The sequence below is a fragment of the Strongylocentrotus purpuratus genome, unplaced genomic scaffold, assembly GCF_000002235.5.
Source record: "Strongylocentrotus purpuratus isolate Spur 01 unplaced genomic scaffold, Spur_5.0 spur5_scaffold_3, whole genome shotgun sequence".
NCBI classification, from domain to species: domain Eukaryota; kingdom Metazoa; phylum Echinodermata; class Echinoidea; order Camarodonta; family Strongylocentrotidae; genus Strongylocentrotus; species Strongylocentrotus purpuratus.
Window position 1 is genome coordinate 27,827,026 of NW_022145609.1, and position 23,541 is coordinate 27,850,566.

The 23,541-nt window shown below is 37.9% G+C and overlaps 1 protein-coding gene across 1 annotated transcript in view; it reads left to right on the forward strand.

Annotated features, from left to right (window-relative positions):
• LOC100892803 overlaps positions 1 to 23,541 on the forward strand; it is an 84,542-nt gene that overhangs the window by 6,075 nt on the left and 54,926 nt on the right. Inside the window, exons 6-23 of the mRNA XM_030996154.1 lie at positions 826 to 951; positions 2,677 to 2,790; positions 3,450 to 3,746; positions 4,479 to 4,667; positions 5,445 to 5,492; positions 5,903 to 5,986; positions 6,913 to 6,984; positions 8,692 to 8,775; positions 10,033 to 10,236; positions 12,177 to 12,296; positions 13,368 to 13,528; positions 14,436 to 14,538; positions 15,370 to 15,543; positions 16,075 to 16,125; positions 17,757 to 17,882; positions 18,794 to 19,072; positions 20,161 to 20,180; positions 21,103 to 21,256. Of these exons, the coding sequence (XP_030852014.1) occupies positions 826 to 951; positions 2,677 to 2,790; positions 3,450 to 3,746; positions 4,479 to 4,667; positions 5,445 to 5,492; positions 5,903 to 5,986; positions 6,913 to 6,984; positions 8,692 to 8,775; positions 10,033 to 10,236; positions 12,177 to 12,296; positions 13,368 to 13,528; positions 14,436 to 14,538; positions 15,370 to 15,543; positions 16,075 to 16,125; positions 17,757 to 17,882; positions 18,794 to 19,072; positions 20,161 to 20,180; positions 21,103 to 21,256 (2,406 nt within the window). The remainder of the gene's footprint in view (positions 1 to 825; positions 952 to 2,676; positions 2,791 to 3,449; positions 3,747 to 4,478; positions 4,668 to 5,444; positions 5,493 to 5,902; positions 5,987 to 6,912; positions 6,985 to 8,691; positions 8,776 to 10,032; positions 10,237 to 12,176; positions 12,297 to 13,367; positions 13,529 to 14,435; positions 14,539 to 15,369; positions 15,544 to 16,074; positions 16,126 to 17,756; positions 17,883 to 18,793; positions 19,073 to 20,160; positions 20,181 to 21,102; positions 21,257 to 23,541) is intronic.

Here is a 23,541-nt window from a genome sequence, read left to right on the forward strand (position 1 = left end):
TGTTTATAGGTCGCGCACAGAACCCAAGTTGGAATTATAGGTTCTGTGCGTGCCCTTTCCTTCGGGATTGTTTCTATGGTATTCATTCAAACTGACATATTAAAGCGGGACTGCACTACTTGTAGCTACTTGCGCCCTCTATATAGCAAAAAATGCTTAAGCGGTACTCGTTGGTCCCCCATGATCCCTTTTTTCGTATGTTAATTTAGAGCTGATTTGATGAGATAACCACCTGTCTGACCATGCAGGGAGGTCTGATCCCTCCTGGCCTAACTAGTGCAGAGGGGTAGAATGAGAAAACTTACAAATACATGTACAGGTGTTGCGGTCTAATGGGTAAGTCACTGGACTGTAGATCACAAGGTACAGGTTTGAAATCCCAGTCCCGCACTAATATCCTTTAGCAAGCCATTAATCTACATTTGCCTCTCTCCACCCATGTGTAAATGGTACCTGATATGTTTGAGCGATAGATATATACTCTGGCATTTTGAGTATAACCGGGGTAAATCGCCATGAGCATCACAACATGACGGATAAGAGTGCGAAGCTATCATTATCATCATCAAGTATCTTCAAATTGATCACAGCTGTTGTTGTTGTTTAATTTAGGCAAGTCAGTCAGTTAATGACTATTACTGCCGAATACTACAACAAATTTGTTTTGAATTCAAATATACATATATATGCACTCACATAGTATGTGTGTATTATATATATGTATATTTCTTCTTCTTAAAAATTGAAGCAGAGTTGAAATTACCTAATATAGCAGTGAAATTATCAAGTTATTTTTGTTTGGCCTCCCACTATCTATTAATCTAGGTGATGGCACTGGAGCACAACATTTTGAGATTGTCCAGCAAGCGACTCGTCCAGATGGGACCCAAATGACCTACAGCTTCCCTTTCACCATGATACAATATATGGGCACTTACTACCTTATTGCAAGTGAGTATTGGGAAGGGTGTGGTCTGGAGAGTGCCAGAAGGTTGTTGACTCTACTTGAAAGGTTTTCAGTTTCGGTTTTATTTTTCATTTCTAACAGAACAATGATTTTGACAAGAAATTAGATTAAGGCTGTGCATATAAACCGTGTAATGAGGTACTCGAGTACACTCCCAGCCTTACAGGCGAATACTTGGACACAACGGTTTTTTGTTTTTTTGCCGCCACCACCATACTACGGCAGACGTATCCCAGGTCCGTCTCTGAAAACTCACGCGATTTACTTCTATTTGCAGTTGAAGGCACTGATTTAATAATAATAATAATAGTAAACAATGGTGTTTTAAAAACAAAAAATGACAGACTAATTCATTTTCCTCGGAGTCCAAACAGAAATCCAGACATTTGGTCCTAGTTTCTGAGTGGTGAGTTGACAGTGATTGAGCTGGGAAACATTTTTACCCACAGTACCATGCCAGCGCTCTCCTCAGCGCTGGGCATGGGTAAGCGTCGGCCTGGACAGTGCCAGGTGAACGGGCGAAGAAAAAAATAAAAAAAAATAAAAAAATGGCGGCCGAGTAAACAAGTACGAAAAATCATTCTCGAGTAGTTGACAACAGTGCGAGTACTTGTTGCAGCCTTAAATTAGATATACAATTCAATATTCAATGATATGATACATTTAACATGGTTTAAAGATATAAAATAGAAAGTATATATAAATATCCAGAATAATAGTTATTTTTTATTGTTATTTTTTAGGTTAAACCTGTGTATAAGTGTCGCATGCTAACTACCACTTAGCAGATGAGATAACGATGCATGGCTGCCAACCATTCCTAGCTTGGAGGAATGATTTCTCCGTTTTTCTGAAATATTTTTCAGTGAAAAGTGTACAAAGTGAACTGTATTCCTAGTTTTGCCTTGAAAGATTCCAAATTTTGTCCCCCTTTTTCTGAAATGTTCTTTTGTGAAAAGTATACAAAGTGAACTGTATTCCTAATTTTTGCTGTGAGAGATTCCGAATTTTTGTTGTGAAAGGTGTATGTCTCATGCTGACTCTCTGCAGATGATGTATCATTGCAGGATTTCTACAAATGCAAAGTGGAATATTGAAGACAAAAAAAAGAAAAACATGCTTATAGTGCTCCTGCCTCTTACTGTTTTTTTCTTGATTTGTTTTTTAAATAAATGAGAATATAAAAAACGATGCTCTTGGAATTTGCACATCCATCAGGGAGAAATTCTGTAAAATCACTAGAAATTTTGTTTTTCATGAAATGCATAGAAACCAGTTACATATATGGACAATAATACCATAGTCACGCCAACTCTAAAGTGACTGATTACTGATTACTGGTTGGTCTGTTGTCAGTCTATAGCCATGACTGAGGTATGACTGTCGCTGTGACGTTAAGTGACTGGCCTAGCCATGATACCTCAGACACCAAACCAACTCCATAATGACTCAAATCCGACCGATTCTTGGCCACTAGGGGTATGTAATTTTGGTTTGGTTTGTTGGGTCGGTCTTGTGTCAGTGTCGTTGATGTGAGTATGGAATAGCATGAATCTGGATGCCATGGGCCTTGTTTTGCAAAACTTGTTATCAATAACAATTAAATAGCTATTGAAATCCTTATTTTTGATTGGCTTCGAGCTTAAACTTGGCATAGATGTATGCTTCCATTAAAATAATAAAATAAATCAACTGTGTTTCTTTAACAGCGTTCTCAACGTGCCAGGCATACAGTAGACTAGGATTCCCTCCTGGTTACTATTTGATCGACCCTGATGGTATTTCAGCGGAATTTACACCTTCTGTAGTACAGTGCCTAGAAGGTAAGTTTGCAGAAGGATACTAAAACATAAATAAATCTTAGAATCATATTTATAAATCTGAAGAATGAAAAGGACTCAGTTACTATTTCATCAACCCTAATTTAATTTCATAGAAATTTACATTATCTGTAGTACAGTGCCTAAAAGGTTGCAGAAGGATACTAAAACATGAATAAAACCTCAGGATCATGAGTAAATTCAAGAATGAAAAGAACTCAGTCACTACTTAATCGACCCTGATGGTATGTCATCGGACTTTACACCGTTTGTAGCAGAGTGCTAAGCAGGTCAGAATGTGACCCTACTGGAAGATACTAAAGGATAAACACAGTGAGCGAACTTGCCAAAATGCACAAAATTCATCCTTTTGTCACTGTTTTTTATGTACTTATGCGGGTTATTAACAACAGATGCACAAACCTCGCCATTATAAACGGCTGCAAATCAGCGATCACACAGGATTTTAAGTGACAAAACTGAGTGTCTGTCTTTATTCTTGCAAGGTATAGAATGTAAGATTGTGAGTTTAAAGATAAAGGTGAGTTCTGGTAAAAAAAGAAGAAAATTAATTCTCACAGAATCAAATGAAAACGATTTTTGAGAGTTTTTGCTGTGGAAGATTTATAGCAAGTACATTGTTAATCTTCTTATTGTAACAGGTGGTGTTACCCGCTTCGACCATACCACCTCCAGCCAGGCAGTTGAAGTAGTTTCAGGGGAGGATCCGTGCAGCTACAATCCTACAATTGAATACGGCCAAACACTGGTGCAGATCACAGCCGTCGTGGCCAGGTCCACTGAATGCAGTCAGAGCGTCAAGTACAATTGCTACGGTTCGGTGCTCAATGAGGGCAGTACACACTACGGTTACTGGATTGCCAGGACCGGAGACAGGATGTACAACTGGGGTATACCCGAGAGCCAGGGAGAGGGGTGCCAGTGTGGACAGACCAACAGTGAGTACCGTAACTCTCCTTGTATAAGACCAACGCACCAGGTCTGTGTTCAAAAACCCATGCGGAGAAGGACTATCATTTAACTGCGAGGTGCAGTTGAAGGCGCCGATATGTGCTTGTGAACTTGTCACAAATAATAGTAACAATGTTGTTTTTAAAACTAAAGATGACAGACAAATATTCCTCTAAGTCCACACAGAAATCCAGACATACAGGTAGTGTTGTTCTAGTTTCCGAGTGGTGAGTCAACACACCAATTAATGAGCTGGGAGACATTGCCAGGTGAAGGGGCATAAATCGAAACTTTTTTTTGTATTTGTTGTACCTGTGTATAAGACGCACCCCCGACTTTTGATATTTTTTTTTTCCGGCGGCAAAAAAGTGTGTCTTATACACAGATATTTACGGTATACATACAGGGAATGGTCTTTTGAAAGCTTACTTTTTCAAGCTATTGCTAGGAATTGATACAACCTATGAGAGAACTTAAAATCTATCCTGAATAATAATAATAATGATATTCCGCTTTTATATAGCGCCCAATACATCGATACAATGATGTGCCTAAGTGCTTTACAGATATATTATTACCCCGGTCATCGGATTCAGGCTAATACTAGCACACAAGGTGTATTAATGAGATAAGGAGTTTGTTTGTGATTGATTCAATCACATCTCATTATAAACCAGGGCTCTGACTTGCTTTCCCTCTCACATTATTATTCCTAATAGGCTGCCACAACCCGAGTTTGAAGTGCAACTGCGATGCCAACGTCCAGAAGAATCTCACCGATGCGGGCACCTTGACAGATCTTGACAAGCTCCCCGTCAAAGAGCTTTGCTTCGGGGACACGAGTGGTGACGATGGAGTGGAGCGGGGTATCTATACCTTGGGACCCCTTCTCTGCAAGGGGGATAAAAGTAAGTGCAACTACTAGAGCAGTATTCAATATTACACCGTGTTTAATACAGACACTGATAACCAGTAGGGCCATGCATCTCAGATTTCACATTGTTAAACGATGCCTTTAAACCATTCAAATCCTTGGGCGCAGAGAAGCACTGCAGATAAAATACCTTACTCTAGGACAGGAGTGACATTCTGGAACCAGTTTCTTGGAAACTGTCATGATTTTAAGTTTGAGGACATCCCGTAGACACACGTGTTAATTCTATAACACATGTCTAAATTTGATGTTCAAGGAGTAAGTCGTATGAAGGTTTCAAGGAATGGCCCTTGAGGTTCTGAAACCACAATAATAAAAATAAAAACGGTACTTATAAAGTACTTTCTAATGATAATAATAGTAATATTCCGCTTTTATATAGCGCCCAATACATCAACAATGCACTTTACAGATATATTATTACCCTGGCCATCGTAATTCAGGCTTACCCGCACACATTGTATGCACATTTTCCACTCCCTGGGAAGCATTCTTCCGAAGTACATTTTACAGATATATTATTACCCTGGCAATCGGAATTCATGCTTACCGCACACATTGTATGCACATTTTCCACTTCCTGGGAAGCATTCTACCGAAGTACATTTTACAGATATATTATTACCCTGGCCATCGGAATTCATGCTTACCCGCACACATTGTTTGCACATTTTCCACTCCCTGGGGAGCATTCTACCGAAGTCTCTAAGTACATGTTTCATTATTCTTTTCTTCTTCTTTTTTTCTCCAGGTAAATGGTTCACTGATATCCAAGAAGTAATGACTGGAGCAGGAAGATGTAAGTATAAGCACAATTCACTTATTATTAGTTTGGTATATATATATATATATATATATATATATATATATATATCACAGTGTATATGTAGAGATAAATATATCCCGCAATTGCCATTTTCACGAAGTTAGGACTGTTTTTCAAAAAAAATCTTGTTCTCCAAACGATTATGATACATAGCTGAAACTAACTCCTCTTATTTTGGAGAAATTGTTCTTATTTATTAGCCTTCAGTTCCAATATCATGAACCCTCGTCTAGATTCCCCTCTTTTTTTCTGAAAACCGCTGTATAAATGTATGCAAAATATACTGAATTCCTAATTTTGCCTTAATAAGATAATCCTATTTTTGGCTGTAGAAGGTTGACAGATATGATCATACGATATCCTGTTCTATTATATTCTCACAGCTTTCCACGGCACATTCTCAATCAAGAAACATAGTCGGTTTAGTCTTTCCAGTAGAACGCCCCACTCCAGAAATGGACAAACAGGTAAGTTGTTGATGGATAACTGAAAAATCTTGTTCTCATGGTACTGCTAATTGAGCAAAAGGGTGTAGTATACATGCATGAGGTATAATTTAAATTATATATATAATTTTTTTTACTTTACTACATGACTGGGTTAGTTAGCCTTTCCAAAAAGATAAAAAGCCCACAGAAGAAATGGGCAGAGAGGGGGAGTTTTTGATGGTTTAACTGAACAAGTATGACCTCATAGTATCACTAATTGAGCTACAACATTATACAAAATAACACTTTACTTCATGACTGGTTTAGCCTTTCCAACACCCACAGGAGAAATAGACAGAAAAATGATCGTTGATGGAATGCTTGTAAACAGGACGATACAAAACTTGTAATTGTTTGTAGAAGTGAGCAATCGCAGTAGCAAGAACTTTTGAATTGCTAGAATTCAGTGCTGTGTTCAGTTGTGATCCAGTCGTTTTAATAATGCTATGAAACTTTAGCCAATCTGAACCATTTGCAAAATTCACATTCATGAAAGTTTAAGGTTTTAGTGTAACTGAACATGCCCAACTAATCTAGATACTGGGATGCATATGGGTTGTTATACAACTATTTTAAAGAAAGATGGTACAAATTTTGCCCCAAGTTTGATGGAATTTCCATTGAATGAATTAGAAGTACTTGTAAGAATAAGAAAATTATGAATTTTCAATGACATGAAAAACTCCCACAAACTGATAACCAAATTGGCAATTTGTGTAGTGATTTTCTAAGTTCCATAGTTTTTCATAATTCATAACTTCCTTATTAGTTTTACTCAAATTTTGTTGTTTCTCTTGTTTTTAAAAACAAATTATTTTTGGAGTGGACTAATAAGTCTTTAAGAACATTCAATGATTTAACAATCAAAAGCCTTTTCACTGACTGATGTTTATTTGTATCCATAGCTGTGTCTGCACAGCTGAGACAGTTCTTGACTCAATCTCATTTGGGACAGGGACAGCGAAAACGAAGATCAGGTTTGTCCATTTACTATCATCTCCTTTTTCATTCTTAGATTAACGATTCATTGCTCGTGCTGTCTATGAGTGCGTTTATGCTCAATTTTAAATGCAGAATGAGCCATTTGAAATGCTCATCGTAAACGCTCATCGTAATCGCAGTTCCACGGTGTACTGTTTATGCTCACTTCTCTGGCTCCTCCAGGCATGATTCTGGTTCTGCAGCTGGATTTGCAAACCTGCACTGTGCATGCTACGTTGACCTCATTTAAACGCGTTTACAAATGATTTATGCTTCCCCAGAATCGCCGATCCAAAACGCACCTTTTTGTGAGTTTATGATTGGCGATTATGATCGCCGTTTTTTGGTGATTCTACAAAAATGAGAAAGGACGCAACCGTGTTTTGAACTAAACGCGTAACAAATGCCTCATTCTGGCCAGAAAAAGTTGAGCATAAACATACCCTATGACATTACAAGTAAAGGTAATAATGGGTTCTTGTAAAGCAGGAAACATTCTTAATCATACATAATCAAACAATCCTACTCAAAAGTCAGGGTTACATATGCTGCGGTTTATTGCAGGGTATATGTACTTCAGCGCACTGCACTTCACGTTTTTGTATCTTATAACATACGGTACAGACAAGTAAGTATATATGCATAAGAGTTGGGCATAGGGGTGTGCTGGGGATGGAGGTAGGGAGTGAAGATGGGGTGGGCTAGGGTGGAGGCGGGATTAGGGTAGGCTAGGGTGGAGGTAGGGGTGGGTTGAGGGTGGAGATGGGAATGGGGGTATGATGGGGTGGGGACAGCACTAGGCTAAGGTGGAGGTGGGGATAAGGGGGTGGGGATGGGGTGGAGGCAGGGATTAGGGTAGGTTAGGGTGAAGGTGGAAATGGGGTCGGCTGAGGGTGGAGGTGGGGATGGAGTAGGCTAGGGTACAGGTGGGGATGGTGTGGGCTAGGGTGGAGGGTTAGGTGGGGTTGGCTAGGGTGGAGGCAGGGATTAGGGTAGGCTTTGGTGAAGATGGGGATGGGGTGGGCTAGGGTGCAGCTGAGGGTGGGGTGAAGGTGGGCTAGGGTGGAGGCAGGGATTAGGGTAGGCTAGGGTGAAGGTGGAAATGGGGTTGGCTGAGGGTGGGCATGGGATGGGCTAAGGGTGGAGGTGGAGATGGAGTAGGCTAGGGTGAAGGTGGGGATAGGGTGGGCTAGGGTGCAGCTGGGGGTGGGGATGGGGTGGGCTAGGGTGGAGGCAGGGATTAGGGTAGGCTAGGGCGAAGTTCGGTGGAGATGGAGGTGGGTGAGTGTTACATCATGTACCCAATTAAAAAATGATTCATCTAATACATACAAATGATAAAATATTTCTGTGGAGAAAAATGGAAATTGGCAAAAAGAACTAGAGCAGTGCTGCCCACTCCACCCCAAATGGGAGACAATTTCTCCATGAGGGGCCTTGAAGATGGTGACCCTGACCTTGAATGGAATCATATATGTATCAAATTTGTTATTTATCCCTTATCTCATCGGGTTGTTTCAATGCAATTGGCGACGAGAGTATACTTTTCAGGACTACACACCCTCAAGAAAGATTACTGAGAGTCCTTTTCAGGACTCCCTAATCCTCTCTCTCTCTCACATGGTGCACCCACAAGCCTACTGTATAGAGTATACTTTCTTTTTAAAAGTTCGTTCTTCCTTTCTTTCATTTGCAAACTACAGTTGCACAAGCTCTTTTGAATAGTGGAAGGGTAGACCTGGGAAGCTCCACTTTTTCCTTGTCTTCTGCCTCTTCATCGACCACAAGTAAGTTCTTATCCAGTACAATACAAAAGGTATTCAATATACTGTAAACGTGGTAATATTTGCGGTGTTTTAATTTTCGCGGATTTCGCGCTCAAGTCGGTGTCCGCGATAATTAAAACCTGTGAATATATAAGCATGACTTCTTATGCGTGTTTTGAATAGGCTGAATTGCGTGAAACATTAATTAAAGAACTTCACCAACCACAAGTAAGTTCTTATCCAGTGCAATACAGAAGGTATTCCATATACCCTAAACGTGGTAATATTTGTGGTGTTTTAATTTTCGCGGATTTCGCGCTTAAGTCGGTGTCCGCAAAAATAAAAACCTGTGAATATATAAGCATGACTTCTTATGCATGTTTTGAATAGGCTAAATTGCGTGAAACATGAATTTAAGAACTAGCGAAGATGTTTTGGGATCGTTTAGCGCAGAAAATTAATCGCACGAAAATAACAGCTTTTACGGTAGTGCATTTTCCTTACAGTTGTAAAGCACGACACACATTGTTCCATATGTTTTGGCCACTTGATGTATAAATAATTTGTGTTTGCTAGCGCATTAGTGAATATTCACTGCATGCAGGTTAAGTCACAATTGGATAACGAACGAGACTTGTCAAGTTCATTATCAAGCTTATTGTGTCTTATCGAGTGCATATCACTAATGCACAAACTTCAAAACATTAATTATTTGTTTTATGAAGAATTAACATAAAACACTAAAATCTGTGACTTTGGTCCAGCTAATACCTACATGTAATTTTGTTTTGTCAGATTTCATGATTTTTGTTGATAAATAGCAAGATACAAATGCATCCAAGCTGCTGTATTCTTCCTTTCTTTCAAAATACGTAAATACATGTAGGTATTGTAATATTTAATCCCCCAAATAAACTTTAAAACTGACTTGTTAGGACTTGACTTGCATCCATAATATGCACTGGCATAGTGCTTGTTGTTATTGTGTTAGTTTTTATTTCTGTGTATCATTCATTTATGTATATTTACGCTGCCAATGTTAGTGCACGCCCATGCTAGTTAACCTCCATACAGGCTTTTGATATTAAATTATTTTCCCCCCATGCTTATTAATCCTAACTATTTTATTGTCTTGTTTTCGGGGAAGACTTTAAATATTTTAATGAAATACAAATCTTAGTTTTTGGTCCCCTTATTCCTGTGACCTTTGACCTTTGGCATGTCTGATGTGACTGCGACCTCTGATACACATTTGACCAATGTTGTGCTTGTTCACAGTCCATAAGACTCGTATCGTCAGGTATCAGCAAGTAATATCGGTGAGCACGGAGACTTCCTCAGGGGGTGGAGATGCAGTACGGGGAGACACAGAAATCGCCGAGGTCAGAACGAGGGGTGGACAGGCCAACCCCATCACGTCTAACCAAGAACCGGACAAGGAAGAAAGAGAGTTAATGGAAATGGACGGTCAACTCTACGAAGGTGAGTCCAGCCTACTTATAGCAAATGGTTCTTTAAGTTATCGACTTCGTTCAAGTGCACTTCCATGGAAGGACTCAAAAATGCAATTTCTCAAAATGTTAATATGCTGATTGAAGATTTAATATAATATGCTTGTTTAAACAAAATGTCTGATTTAGAAATGTCCTCGTCTCCAAAATTTCTTTCTAGTGGTTTATACTTTTTGTTTTCTAGGTTGTCCCACTTTTGTGTATATTTATGTTCTCACTTTTCTTTTGCATTATGAGTAATATTAGTTATGATAAGGACTCTGTAATGATAATTCAATATAATATTAAATGCTTTACCATTTAAAAATGGCCTCTAAACTACTATTTTTTTTTCCTTCAAAATTGTTTTCCAGTAGATTTACTTTTTAAAATTTGATTTTAAGATGTCTCATTTCTGGGTACTTTTATGTGCTCATTTTGTGTGTGTGCCCTGAGCAAATAAGTTATGTGGAGTTTGCACATTATAATTACTCTGTTATAATAATATTTTTTTTTTCCTCCATTTTTTGGACCCTCCAACAGGCCATTTATTGAAAATCAATCTCAAGATAACATATTTGAACATATGTTCCAATGAATATCATATAATATTTCATAATAAGATATATATATATATATATATAACGGATATCAACCATAATACTGTATATACAGAACATACATGTAGATTAGGGAAAGAAAAACAAAAATTAAATAATAACATGTATTAAGGACAGTTTTATTCTACAGCGTGTTACAATAGTTAACCAGTCAGTCAAACAACTCCAAATCAATTTGGTCACGTTACAGGAGTAAAAAAAGTGTACCATATCTTCTTCTTCTCTTCCACAAAGGAAACAGTTCTTATTTAAAATTATGTTAATTTTCACAAGATCTTTATTCAAATATAGTATCTTATTCAAAAGTCTATACTGAAAGTACCGAACTGTTGTATGCGTTGTACAGCGAAACATAATAATATAGTATCATGCCTAAATAGTCGAACCAATAGATTATTTAACAGTGCAATTCACTTGAATGACTCAAAAAATGCTAATCTTAAAAAATTTGACTTTGCTGATCAGAAATATAATTTTAAAAAAGAAGATAAGATTGCTTAACCCAAAAAGTAATAGTTGAACAAGTTGACTTTGTTATAGTACACTTCCATGTAATGATCATTCTCGAAATTTGAATTTGCTGATCAGAAATATAAGATTACTTAACCCAAAATATAGTTGTGATTGAATAGTTTATAGTTGAACACTAGTGTCAAAGATAGATTCATCTTCTTACATGTAGCTGCCACAAATGGTGTATTCTAGCCTGTGGTAAGGTTGACTCCTTCAAAGTTGATAGGGCTTTTGTTGTTTATCCGCGAGTTATTATCTATAAGGGCATGTTTAAGGTTTGTATTATGAACTATCTTGAACATACAGTTCACAGCTAAATTATTTATACCCTTTGTAAATTTGATGTCTTTTGTGTTTTTTAGTCATTCAAGAATGAAAGAGGGAAGGGTTTAATTAGTTTCTTTATTGGATGCTATTAGATGTAAGCTTTAAAGCCTATCCGCACTAGTTTGGCGAGGAGGTATTGGACCACCCTGCATGGTCACTGGCACGTAGTTATCTCATCAAATCAGCTCTCAATTAACATAAGAAAAAGGGGATCATGGGGGACCAACGGGCACCGCTTAGGCAGTGTTGGCTATATAGAGGAACGGGTTTAATTAGGTTCTTTATTGAATGCTTTTAGATGTTGAATACTCAATAAAGATACCGTGGAAAAAATCTGATATACTGAAAACTTAGATGTGGCTATGCAATAATGTATGGGAAAAAATGGCTTGAACTTGCCCATATAGGGAACACATTATTATTATTGGCATTATTATGTATCTTAAACCATTTTCCTTTTCTCGCCCTCTAGTATTTTCATCCTGTGAGCTTCGATATCTCATGGAGGGTGAATTTAATCCCAATGAAGTACTTGACCCAGATGGCAGCGAAAATATCTTCATTGCATCATGCCATCAACGGTCAACAAACGGTAAGAATTATAAATTAATAACCCCCCCCCTTATTGTATTGGTCATTCATGAAAAAAGGCAATTTGAAGTAATTGGGGAAGGTTTATTATGTATTAGAATTGATATTATGAAGTATTTATAGTCACCTGTGCCTGGGAAGGGAAAAACAAACTGAATCACTGAAACTTTCAGGGTCTCTCCCCCTGATATAACGGATTGGGGATGCGCAAGATGGACCACTACACAAGGGTTTCCCCTATTCTGATACAAATAGTGCAGTAGGTTCTTTACTTGCAAGTGTTATTGTGAGTCTCCTCTGCACGAGACCCCCATTCAACATCCTATCCGAGGGATGGAGTTTTTTCCATCATATCATAGCCTATGAATTGGGAGGGGCACGTTAAGACGTAACACTGGCTTCAGTTATCCGCCTGGGTGGGATCCGAACCCATGGTCTTTGGTTCAAGAGGCAGGCACTTTACCGACTGAGTGAACTTTTTGCCTTATACTGTTCTGTTTTGGAATGATTATAAAACTAAATACACTGTAGAATTGACAATGAACTGCTTGACCCAAATGGCAGTGGAAAATGTCTTCATTGCATCATGTCATTAGACTGCATGTTTGAATAATACACCTACCCCCACCCAAGAAAAATTTTAATTTAATAGATGTTTATAGTTGAGTTCTGGTCAATCGTGAAAGAAAACAGTATGGAAACAACTGGCAAAAGGTTGATTATGTAGTTCAGGAGACTTGATGTATACTTTGAGGTTTTGGAATATTCAAAATGAGAGGAAATTGACAAAGATATTGACTTGATCTTAATTAAAAACACTGCATGCAGACAGAAGTAGGTATATGGGACCACAAACACACATGTGACATGAAAGTGTGGTCTATGCTTTTAAGCCATTTGATGTCTAGGTTCCTACAGTACAGGTTCCTACAGTACAAGTTTCAATGGGAAACCATATTCAAGAGAGACTAAAAATGTTGTCCTTATAGACAGGTGGTCTTTTCATACCGGTGGTCACTAAAGCAGGTTTCACTGAATCTTTAATAAACAGTTTTTCTATTTCTTCCTCAAGGTCCAGTCATCACACAAGTGGATGTCACAAAGTCCAGTTTGATAGTAGATCCCACTCAGTCTGCCTTCAATGGTCAAGTCACTTACAGTACTGGCTCTAATAGCGTAACCCAGGACCAGCTGACTGCTCTCATTGACAATTCCGGAAGCTGCATTCAAAAGGTACATGATTATCCCATCCCGCTGTTCATTTCATTCTGGTGCCTGGCAGGAGGGCTCTTGAAAATTGTACAGTCGGTTTGGAGCCAGAAGGATGTTCACTCTTATACTGATACTTTAAAACACAGAGTTAATGCTCTTCTGTCTCCAAATGGACAATTTGTACTGGCCAGTGCCCTTTTGCCTTTCATTCTATATGTCTGCCATTCTAAAGATTTGACTTAAGTTTGAACCAGAAATATTTCTGTATTCCTGTTAAGAATTTTACCATATTTGCAGTGTTCCATGAAGTATTCTAAAGAGTAAGTATACAGGGAGATGGGTAGGAGATTGTGGTTTCCTAATCGGAGGATGAGAGGATTTGGATCGATTGCAACTTTTTATGAGAGAGGGTCAGGATGAACAGACATTTTTATTAGGGACATTGTTCCTAATTCCCCATTCGTGCACTCAATCACACACACTCAGTCATTGGGACCAGAAACAAAATTTTCCTCTTTGATTAAAGATAAACTTGAGTTTGGGTTAAAAAAAAGGAAATGAATTCTCTCAGAATCAAACGAAACTTACAATGAATCTTCAAGAGATGTCATTTGCCAAACAATTTTGGTAGAAAATGTATACTGGCTGAGTAATGAGCATAGACAGATAAGGAAATCAAGGTTAGTAGCCCCCGACACCATTTGTGTAGTCCCATATACATCTTCTGTGTTACTTTACCAAGACTGGGTGAAATTTATTATGATTTTGATGACTCCAGAACCTTGCAGTACACACCAATACTTACATGCTACATTATCAACTTTTTCTGATCCATTCCAAACCTTTTCTTTCACAATGCAATCGCATGACCAGAACTCAACTTTATCTTTAAATGCATCTCTGATTCTTTCTTTTCTTCCTCCGTTAGGTCATCTTCAGCTGCCAGGGTGCCACTCTGGGAGAAGATGGGTCCAACGGTGTCATTCTGGGCAGGAACGGTACTGAGATAGAGTCCCCATGGAGTGGCATTGGTGAGTCTGTATCAAAAGCATCGTTTAACAATGTTAAATCTGAGATGTACGGCCCTACGTTTTCAACAGTGTCTGTGATATGGTGTAATAGTGAAGCCCTTAAAAAATCGCGCTTCAAAATAATCAAGAAGTACCCCAGAAAAGTAAAAACCTTTGAGTGACAGGTTTTACCATACTTGTTTTTCCCAATAGACTGTTATGTTATGAAAATTGTTGGCAAACGCAAAATTTGATTTCGATTTTTAATCATAAATATCTTGATAATCAGACCGGCAATCGGTTTGTAAAAGTTGTGGGGTTCCTGACTGACATAAAGGTTTATAATTATCATTGCAGCATGAGCTAAATCAAGGATTTTTTTAAAAGGATCTAAGACAAAGTTACCGGATCCCTTTAAAATAAAATTTGTACAGCAAGAATGTATAAAATCAACCTAAAGAAACTCCCTTTCACTAAAAGCTACTTGTAACAAACTTGATGGCATAGAAGGGTAAAAGAAAAAATTCAGTACTAATGTGTGATATTTTCGTGAAAGAAACTGTCTTGAATCGTTGATTTTGATGTCTTTAGTTGTATTGTAATGTTATCTAACAAATTTTTTAAATAATATATTGACTTCATCTTGCAAATGATAACCCAAACACAATTTTCAAGAATGAAAAGTATTGGGAATAGATATGGATATATATGTATAGGACTACATCAAAATTTGGTATCAGAAATTTGCCCAAAGTTGTGCTCTATTTCTTAATCTTTTTTCTCAATCTTTTCTTGGAAGTTTTCAGTGAGACTGTTTCTGATCATCAATCTGTCTCTCTCCTTTTCTTCAAGATGGAATCTGCAAAACCACAAACCTGTGCAAGTGCCTGAAGTCAGGAGATAATGGACTTAACGAGGCTGTCATCGAGGACAGACATCTTCTGCCTATAACAGGATTCAGGCTTGATAGTGTTGATGGTGCTGGATCCTTCCATGTGGGAAATCTCGAGTGCACAAACGATCAGAGTAAGTTTGACAGTATTCAGGATGGCTATATAGCACGGTAATTAAGGCTGTGCAACACCCAACAAACACAAACTTTTTGTCTTTACTATAGCCAAACGTAGTCATGAAAAAATGGGTCCAAAAGGTAACATTTTATTTTGATGTTTTGTCTTATTCAAGCTTTAGTAGGCCTATCAGCTTGATACAGTTATCAGATATCCTAATAGCTTGATGTTGGTAAAAAAAATAGCTGCGACTTGCCCATTTTGTATTATTGTTATGAGTATGAACATTTTCTTTGAATATTCTAAGTCATATCTCGACGCAGTTGGAGATTTGTTAATGGACAGAAAAACTCACAATGATATTGAAGTAATAAATTGTCTGGTTTTGTGTTGATGTTATGCAAGTTATCATGATGTGATTTGTTAGGTATTGGGGATGCATATTCATAACAATATGCAAGTATGTGTACATGTAATTCCCCTTCAATACATAAAGGTTAATCTGTTTAATGAAAGTGTATTGCCTTTTCTAATCTCATCCATGTAGGTCATAGGGCCCATGTGATTAAAGCTGAGATTTACAGTTTGAATGCACCAGGTAAGTCACTCTTCCTGATCCATGTATGTAGTGAAAAGCTATACATTGATACTGTATTTTTTCTTGACTGTTGTTTCTTGTTTTGTGTTCTTGTATCTTATTTCTTGTTTCTCTTTCTTGCTCTTTCTTCCATCATCTTTCTTCTATCCTTATTCTGTCTTTCTTCTTTCTTTCTTCTTTCCCATTCCCTCTCTCACTCTCTCTTCCCTTCCACACTCCTATTTCTTATATTTCAATTATGTTTTATTGGCAATTTTCAGTTTACAAAACATATTTCATGAAAGGATACCATAAATCTTGTGCATAATTGTTGCATATATAATTATAAATCAATAGTGGGAAACATCTGTCTATGAAGTTCATGTATAATAAAAAGGTCGTCAGGTCAACAATTATTACAGTGAAAAGGTGGTAGTACACAGTTCCATTTTCTATGGTAAAATGATAACCTGCCTTTTTGATTAGCAATTTATCGTTCTTCTTTATACAAAGTAAAAATCATCCTTTCAAAACAATCAATGCTAGACTCGTTTCTCTTGTTTATGTACTAGTAAATATGTTGATTTGCTATTAGTAAAACACGATTTATTATATATCCTACAATGAATATTTTTTTCTCCATCACAAACACTCACTCCCGCCCTCACTCTTACACTCACTCCCACTCTCACTCTTACCCTCACTCCCACCTTCACTCCTACTTTCACACTCATTCCCACTTCTACTCTCACTTTCACTCTTTCTCTCACTCTCACACTCACTCCCACACTCATACCAGCTCCTACTCTCACCCCCACTCTCACACTCACTCCCCTCCCACTCTCACTGCCACCCTCACTTTCAATCTCACTCCTAGTCTCACTTTCACACTCTTTCCCACACCCACTCTCACTTTCACACTCTTTCCGACACCCACTCTCACTCTCACTATCACCCCAACCTCACTCTAACACTCACTCTAACACTCACTCTCACCCCACTCTCACATACACTCTCATTCTCACTCCCACTCCTATTCCCACTCTCACTCCCACACTCACTCCTACTCCCACTCTCACTATCATACCCACTGTTACTCTCAATCCCTCTCCCACGTTCACACTCACTCCCACTAGCTCTCACTCCTACTCTCACACTCACACTCACACTCGCTCTCACTTCCACTCTTACTCCCGCCCACTCTCTCACTTCCACTCTTACTCCCACCCACTCTCTCACTCCAATATCACTCCCACTGTCACAGTCCCACACTCACTCCCACTCTCACTTTCATGCTCCTACTCCCAATCTCACACTCTCATTCTCACTGCCACTCTCACTTCCTCTCTCACCTCCTCTCTCACTTCCACACTCACTCTCACGTTCACACTTGTTTTCACTTTCACACTCACTCTCACTCCCACTCCTACTTTCACTCTCACACTCCCAATCTCACACTCACTCCCAATGTCACTCCCACTCTCAATGTCACTCCCAGTCTCACTCCCACTCTCAATCTCCCCCTCACTCCCCATCTCACTTCAACTCTCCCACTCCCACTCTCGGCCAACCAGTAGAAAGATTTAAAGTTAATAATATGATAATAACCCTGGTCACACACTGTTCTTTTCCACTACACTTTCACTTCTCAGTGCTGAGATCTTGCCATGAGCTCTTGATGTATGGATACATGGGTGTCCCTGCGGAGCGTGGTTTCTACAAGATCAACCCTAACCCTGCATCTGGCAGGGTAGCCAGTGTCTTCTGTGAAACCGATGGTAAGTACAGTGCAGTGCTGAGGATACTATGATACGACATTTCATCTAGCAACATTTTTATTTCATTGTCTTTTTTTTATCACAATAATTCGATTCAGTCCATCACAGATGCAGGATTAGGGTTAGGGTTTTGAATTCGTCTTTTGGTGTGTCTAGTGTAAAGGTTAGTGTTGGGTCCTGGTTTGAAACTTGGAATTAGACAAATGAAGCAAAGTTGACCACGGAACAATTTTAGCCAGAGCATGTGCCCCACAATCAGCAAATGTTTGAGAAAAGAATGCTGTTATGCAATCTCTCCACCCTGACAAAAAAACTGATAATTCAGATGAACATGGAAAACGGTTGATGGTTTTAGTTTTTTACAGTATACAATTTCTTAAAAGATTGCTGTAAATAAAAAAGGAAGGTTGAAAAATGCTGGTATAATGTACATGTCACAGCCCCTGTGATAATTGGTCTAGATTTTATAACGTCATAGTTATTCAATCAAGGTTAAGCTTTTAGGATTAGGTACGGTGTTGGATCCAAGGTTGAAGTTAAGAATTTGATCAGTGTAGGAAATTGGCCCAGTTGTTGCAGGAGCAAGTGTGGTACAACTATCCATGACACACACAAGTTACAAAGAAAACAGATGTACATGTAATTCTTTTCATTGCCATTAAAGTGCCCATGTAGATACATGTATTTCACAAATATGATCTGTGGTTTTCGAAACAAGGTTTCCAGCTGTCCTGAAAATTGGGGTGAATTTATCGAGTGAATTCCCTTTTATCCAGTCAGAGAATAAATCAGGGGACTTCAACAAATCACTGATATCAAGGAAGCTTTCATGAAAAGCTGAGAATCGTGTGAAAAAAGTTTGAACACCATGCATGTTTCTTTGATACCTCTTTCTTTGATACCTCTAACAGGAACAACACTGATCAGACATGACCTCATGGGCGTAAACTTTCTGAATGAAAACAACAAAGAACTTGAGCCAACCTACTACGAATCGGAGAGATTCATGGCCGACCTTGCCAGCATCTCGCATGAATGCAGGCAGTACGTGAAGCCGACCTGTAAGAATATGCCCTTCTTCAGCGACACGCAAGAGGCTCTAGCCACCTGGACAGGTCTGGACGACATGGTCAGGACCAGCTGGGGCACCGGGTCAACTCTACCAGGATGCCCTTGTAGCCTCAGGGCCGGTGAGTAAATAGTGCATGGTTGCTTACTGGGGAGTGTTTCACAAAGATCCTGAGCTGAACTTATCTCTAAGTTGGACTTCAAAATCATGGAAAGCCGTTAGCATCTTCAAAAACATTTCGTTAAAGTTATTTTAAAAAGGCATAAAGTGTTGATTCAAATCATTCATATTTTATATTATCAAGGATATTTCATGTTCTTGATGTGGAATTTATGAAAAGTCTAAAATACTTCAATTTTTGCTTTTGAATATATTTTATTTTAAGGCTACAAATGGCTCTCCATAATGTATAAGTCCAACTTAGAGCCTTTGTGAAACAAAGATTTAGGATCTTTGTGAAACACCCCCCAGAACTGTATCTGCTATTCATTTCTATTTGTACGACCTCCTGCAATTGTTGTTAAAAGTCGTGTTTTAAACTATCATGCAAAAATGACAAAAATGACCAGAATTATGTTTTGAAGTTACTTCGTAATTGTATGCCAATAGTTATATTGTATTTCTCATGAAGGCACTAGGAGCGTCAAATGTTCACTATTATTATCACCTGGTATTAGTTTTACTTAAGTAGGTTTTCAGGTGAAGAAAGATATAGAAAACTCTGTTTAATGCTGTAATGAATGTGTTGTTTTGTACCATTATTTTAACACCAGCGTTATGTTGAAGAGGTATAGGAATAAATGTTGGAATTCTGCTCTTTAGAAATTTCAACGTCCTTCACATTTATTTATGTATTTAGATAATATCAAAAACTCCTAAACATTTAGCTTGCTTGTGGTAGTGTTGTTTTTTTTCTTTATGATTCGATTGAAGTTAATTTAGTTTGTTACATTGTTTGTAAAACACCCATAGGGAATGAAATATTTTTATGTGATATATAGTCATCAATTATAATTATCATCATCATTGTTACCATCATCATCATCGTTGTAATGATTTTGATGATTATTGTTAATGTAATTACTATAATCATTATTATTATTATTATCATTATCATGATGATGATGATGATTATTATTACCATTATTATTATTATTATTATTGACTTGTCTAATCACAGATTTCATTCTTCCTTTTATTTCAATACAGCTGGATGTGATGAAGGGAAGGTGAGTAGAATTATAATGGTTCACCTCGTAATGGCAAAACTAAATCTTTACAAAAAAAAATCCATTTTAACATTCCTGGCCTAAAAGACTCAATTCTGTCTTTAATGTGGAAAGTGTCCTGAATGTCAACTTCAATGGTGCCACCAAACAAACACTTACACATCAAAACACTTTTCTTGAGATGGGATTTGGTCATAGAAGCTGTTTTCAAAGTTGATCGTAATACAAGTATTTTTCCACATGTCTGAACGTCAACGTCAAACGAATTCGTTTTCACTGGCTGCCTGCCGTAGCAACAAACGGAATTGTCAAAAGACCCAACTCTGTTTCGTTGACGATCAGACATAGACGAAAGACTTCATGCATGGCTGATGTCAAAGATATGGAGTTAAGTCTTTTGTAAATTCTTCTTGTTGCTATGGCAGACAGCCAGTGAAAACAAACTTTTAAAATCAAATTATGGAAATTCAAGCACCACTTTAAACAAACAGAACTTTGTTATTCCTTGCTCATTTTTCCTGATTGAGGTGTCATATGAGAGGGCAGAAACTGAACTTTCTAGGAATGTGAATTCTTCTTCCAAATTCAGATACCGCCCGCCAAATGACTTTTTGGTTTCCCTCCTTCAAATTGCTTTTAATCACTCATGCATTAAATATGCATCATATGAAATGAAAAGAGGGGGATCTAAGCTTTACAAATATGTGTAATTTATTAATTATAATTGTGATTAAGTTATGACAAAACATTGATAATTCTCGTTTCGTTTTTCTTGGTCGCACTGTATATTCATTTTTTCTTGGTGAGCAATTTGCGAATGTGTCATGCTGGAAAAAAGGCCATCAGCTCCAACTCACGAACGTTTCATGATTGTGCACATTTTCTGGTTTTACACTACATTATGTTTCCACTCCATTTTCAGCTGTGCAACTGTGATGCCTTCCCTGGACATGAAACCCTTGATGAGATCTTTCTGGATGAACCTGCCAAGAGATTCAGCTTCAAGGAGGTGATGGGACCGGGCAACTCCTTGGAGCTAGGAGGGTTTGAATGCAACGGATCAAGAATGGTCAATCGTAAGTTGAACTATCTTCGAGGTGTTTCACAAAGACTAAGATCGACTTTAAGTTGAACTTAACTATGGCAGGCCATTCATGCCATTAGTTCCTCTATTTTCTGGCATTAGTTTCTCAAGGGACGTATAAATCGTCACAAATCTACAGAGTTTAAATTTTTTGATAGTTCATTTTTGAAGGAAAATATACATTATCTAAAGATCTTAATTCAGAGACCAATAGTGCGAGCAAACAGTGGCATGAATGGCCTGCCATAGAAACAATCTTAGTATTTGTGAACACTCCCCTGGTACAATTTCCACGCAAATAGTGCCCCTGTGTTCACATCGTACTATTTGTCATGTGAAAGATGAGCCAAAGGTTTCAAGATTATTTAAATCTGTCCAGTACAAGATAAATCTATACCTGTGTTAAAGGGGTTGTCATGGAGCTATTCAAGATTAAAAATGGGTAATTTTGCAAAACAATTGTGTGTTGCACAGAGCAAAGATTCTGTCAACTTGTTTGTATTGTTTCGTTAAAAATTGCATGTGTGGCAAAGGAGCTACCATGCAGAGAGACGCAGAAAGCAACCAAAGTGTTAATATTTTGTGAAGGATATACCTGTAGGATGCGAAATTTAATGTGGTTGGATGAGCAAGTGTGCGCTTGTAAAATGGCGACTGGCTGGAATGCTCCCCAGGGAGTGGAGAATGTGCATACATTGTGTGCGCGTAAGCCTGAATCCGATGACCAGGGTAATAATATATCTGTAAAGCACTTAGACACATCGTTGTATTGATGTATTGGGCGCTATATAAAACCGAAATATTATTGTTATATATCTGGGCCTTAAAGGTAATATAAAGTTTTGGTATGGGGTCATGGATTTCGTTCAAATGAACATATTTTAAGCATATGCGAATCTACAATATTCAGTGATTGTTGTCACAGTTGAAATCGAGTGTATAGTTATGAAATTGTAAATAATAAACTCTTTATGATGTATAGCTCCCTCTCCAGGCTAAACAATTAATAAAGCTATAAAACAATGTTTCTTGACTAAAATCTACCGATTAGCTATTCCCGTTTGGAATTTATATATCACAACTAATTATTCTGAGAATTTCATGGTCGCAGCTACCATTGTACGGCCGTAGGCGCTATTTGAAATTTATCAAAATTTACCGGGAGCACCGGTAAATTTTTATGTTCAATTTTTCTCGAAGGCAGAAGTGTTTTAGGGGCTAAATTTTCTAGTGTTTATAATACATTCACAGGGGCATCCAAATATATCAAAATTGTAAAGAATCACTATCCACCCAATTTTCAAAATTTCCCAAAACTTTGTATTACCTTTAACTGGCCTTATGTTCTTGCCAAGAGATAGTGTGTTCTTTTATGAGGGATCTTTTATAGGTGCCATCAAGCCAATTCTGTAGATCTTTCTTCATTTTCCAGGTTTACGTACATGTATGTGGAGATACATGTACCACCAATTTCACACATTATTCTTGAAAGCGGTACTGCACTACTTATAGCTACTTGCGCCCTCTATATAGCAAACAATACCTAAGCAGTGACCGTTGGTCCCCCATGGTCCCCTTTTTCTTATGTTAATTGAGAGCTGATTTGATGAGATAACCACCTGTCAGTGACCATACAGGGAGGTCTAATCCCTCATTGCCAAACTAGTGCAGATCGATAGGCTTAAATACAGAGTACAACTTGCTGGTCATTGATATAAATCAGCGTACCTGTAATTTCAATCTCGAATTAAAAGACATTCATAAGAGCATGATGGGGAAATAAAGTCCAGGCATAATTTGATATGACCTCCCACTAATTGCAACAGAAAATGTCTCAACTGTTTTGTGCTCTTGGAGGTGTCCATTATAACATACCAAAAGTCTTAAGGAATCCGGGTGGGGGAAAGTGCCATGGCGGCCATTTTTTTCAAAATGGCCGTCATGTATAACTACTGTTGTACAATTCTGGGGATTAGTCTTTAACAGCACCTCATTTTACCATGTATAAGGTGTCATATGAAAAACAATTACATTTCCTACAAGATGAAACCTCATTCAAGAGGTTTCGGGATGATTTGCTTATCAATTTTGAGCCAAAAGTGTGATTTTTTACCATTTTTTCCAAAAATGTGAATTGCGCCAAAATATATATTTCTCAATATTTATTTGATTATTATGCTAACCGACTTGAAACTTTCCGAAAAACTGTTCAGCATCCTGGTTGATATCATATCCAGATTTCAAGTCTATTACTCTTCAAACTAAAAAGTTATAGCG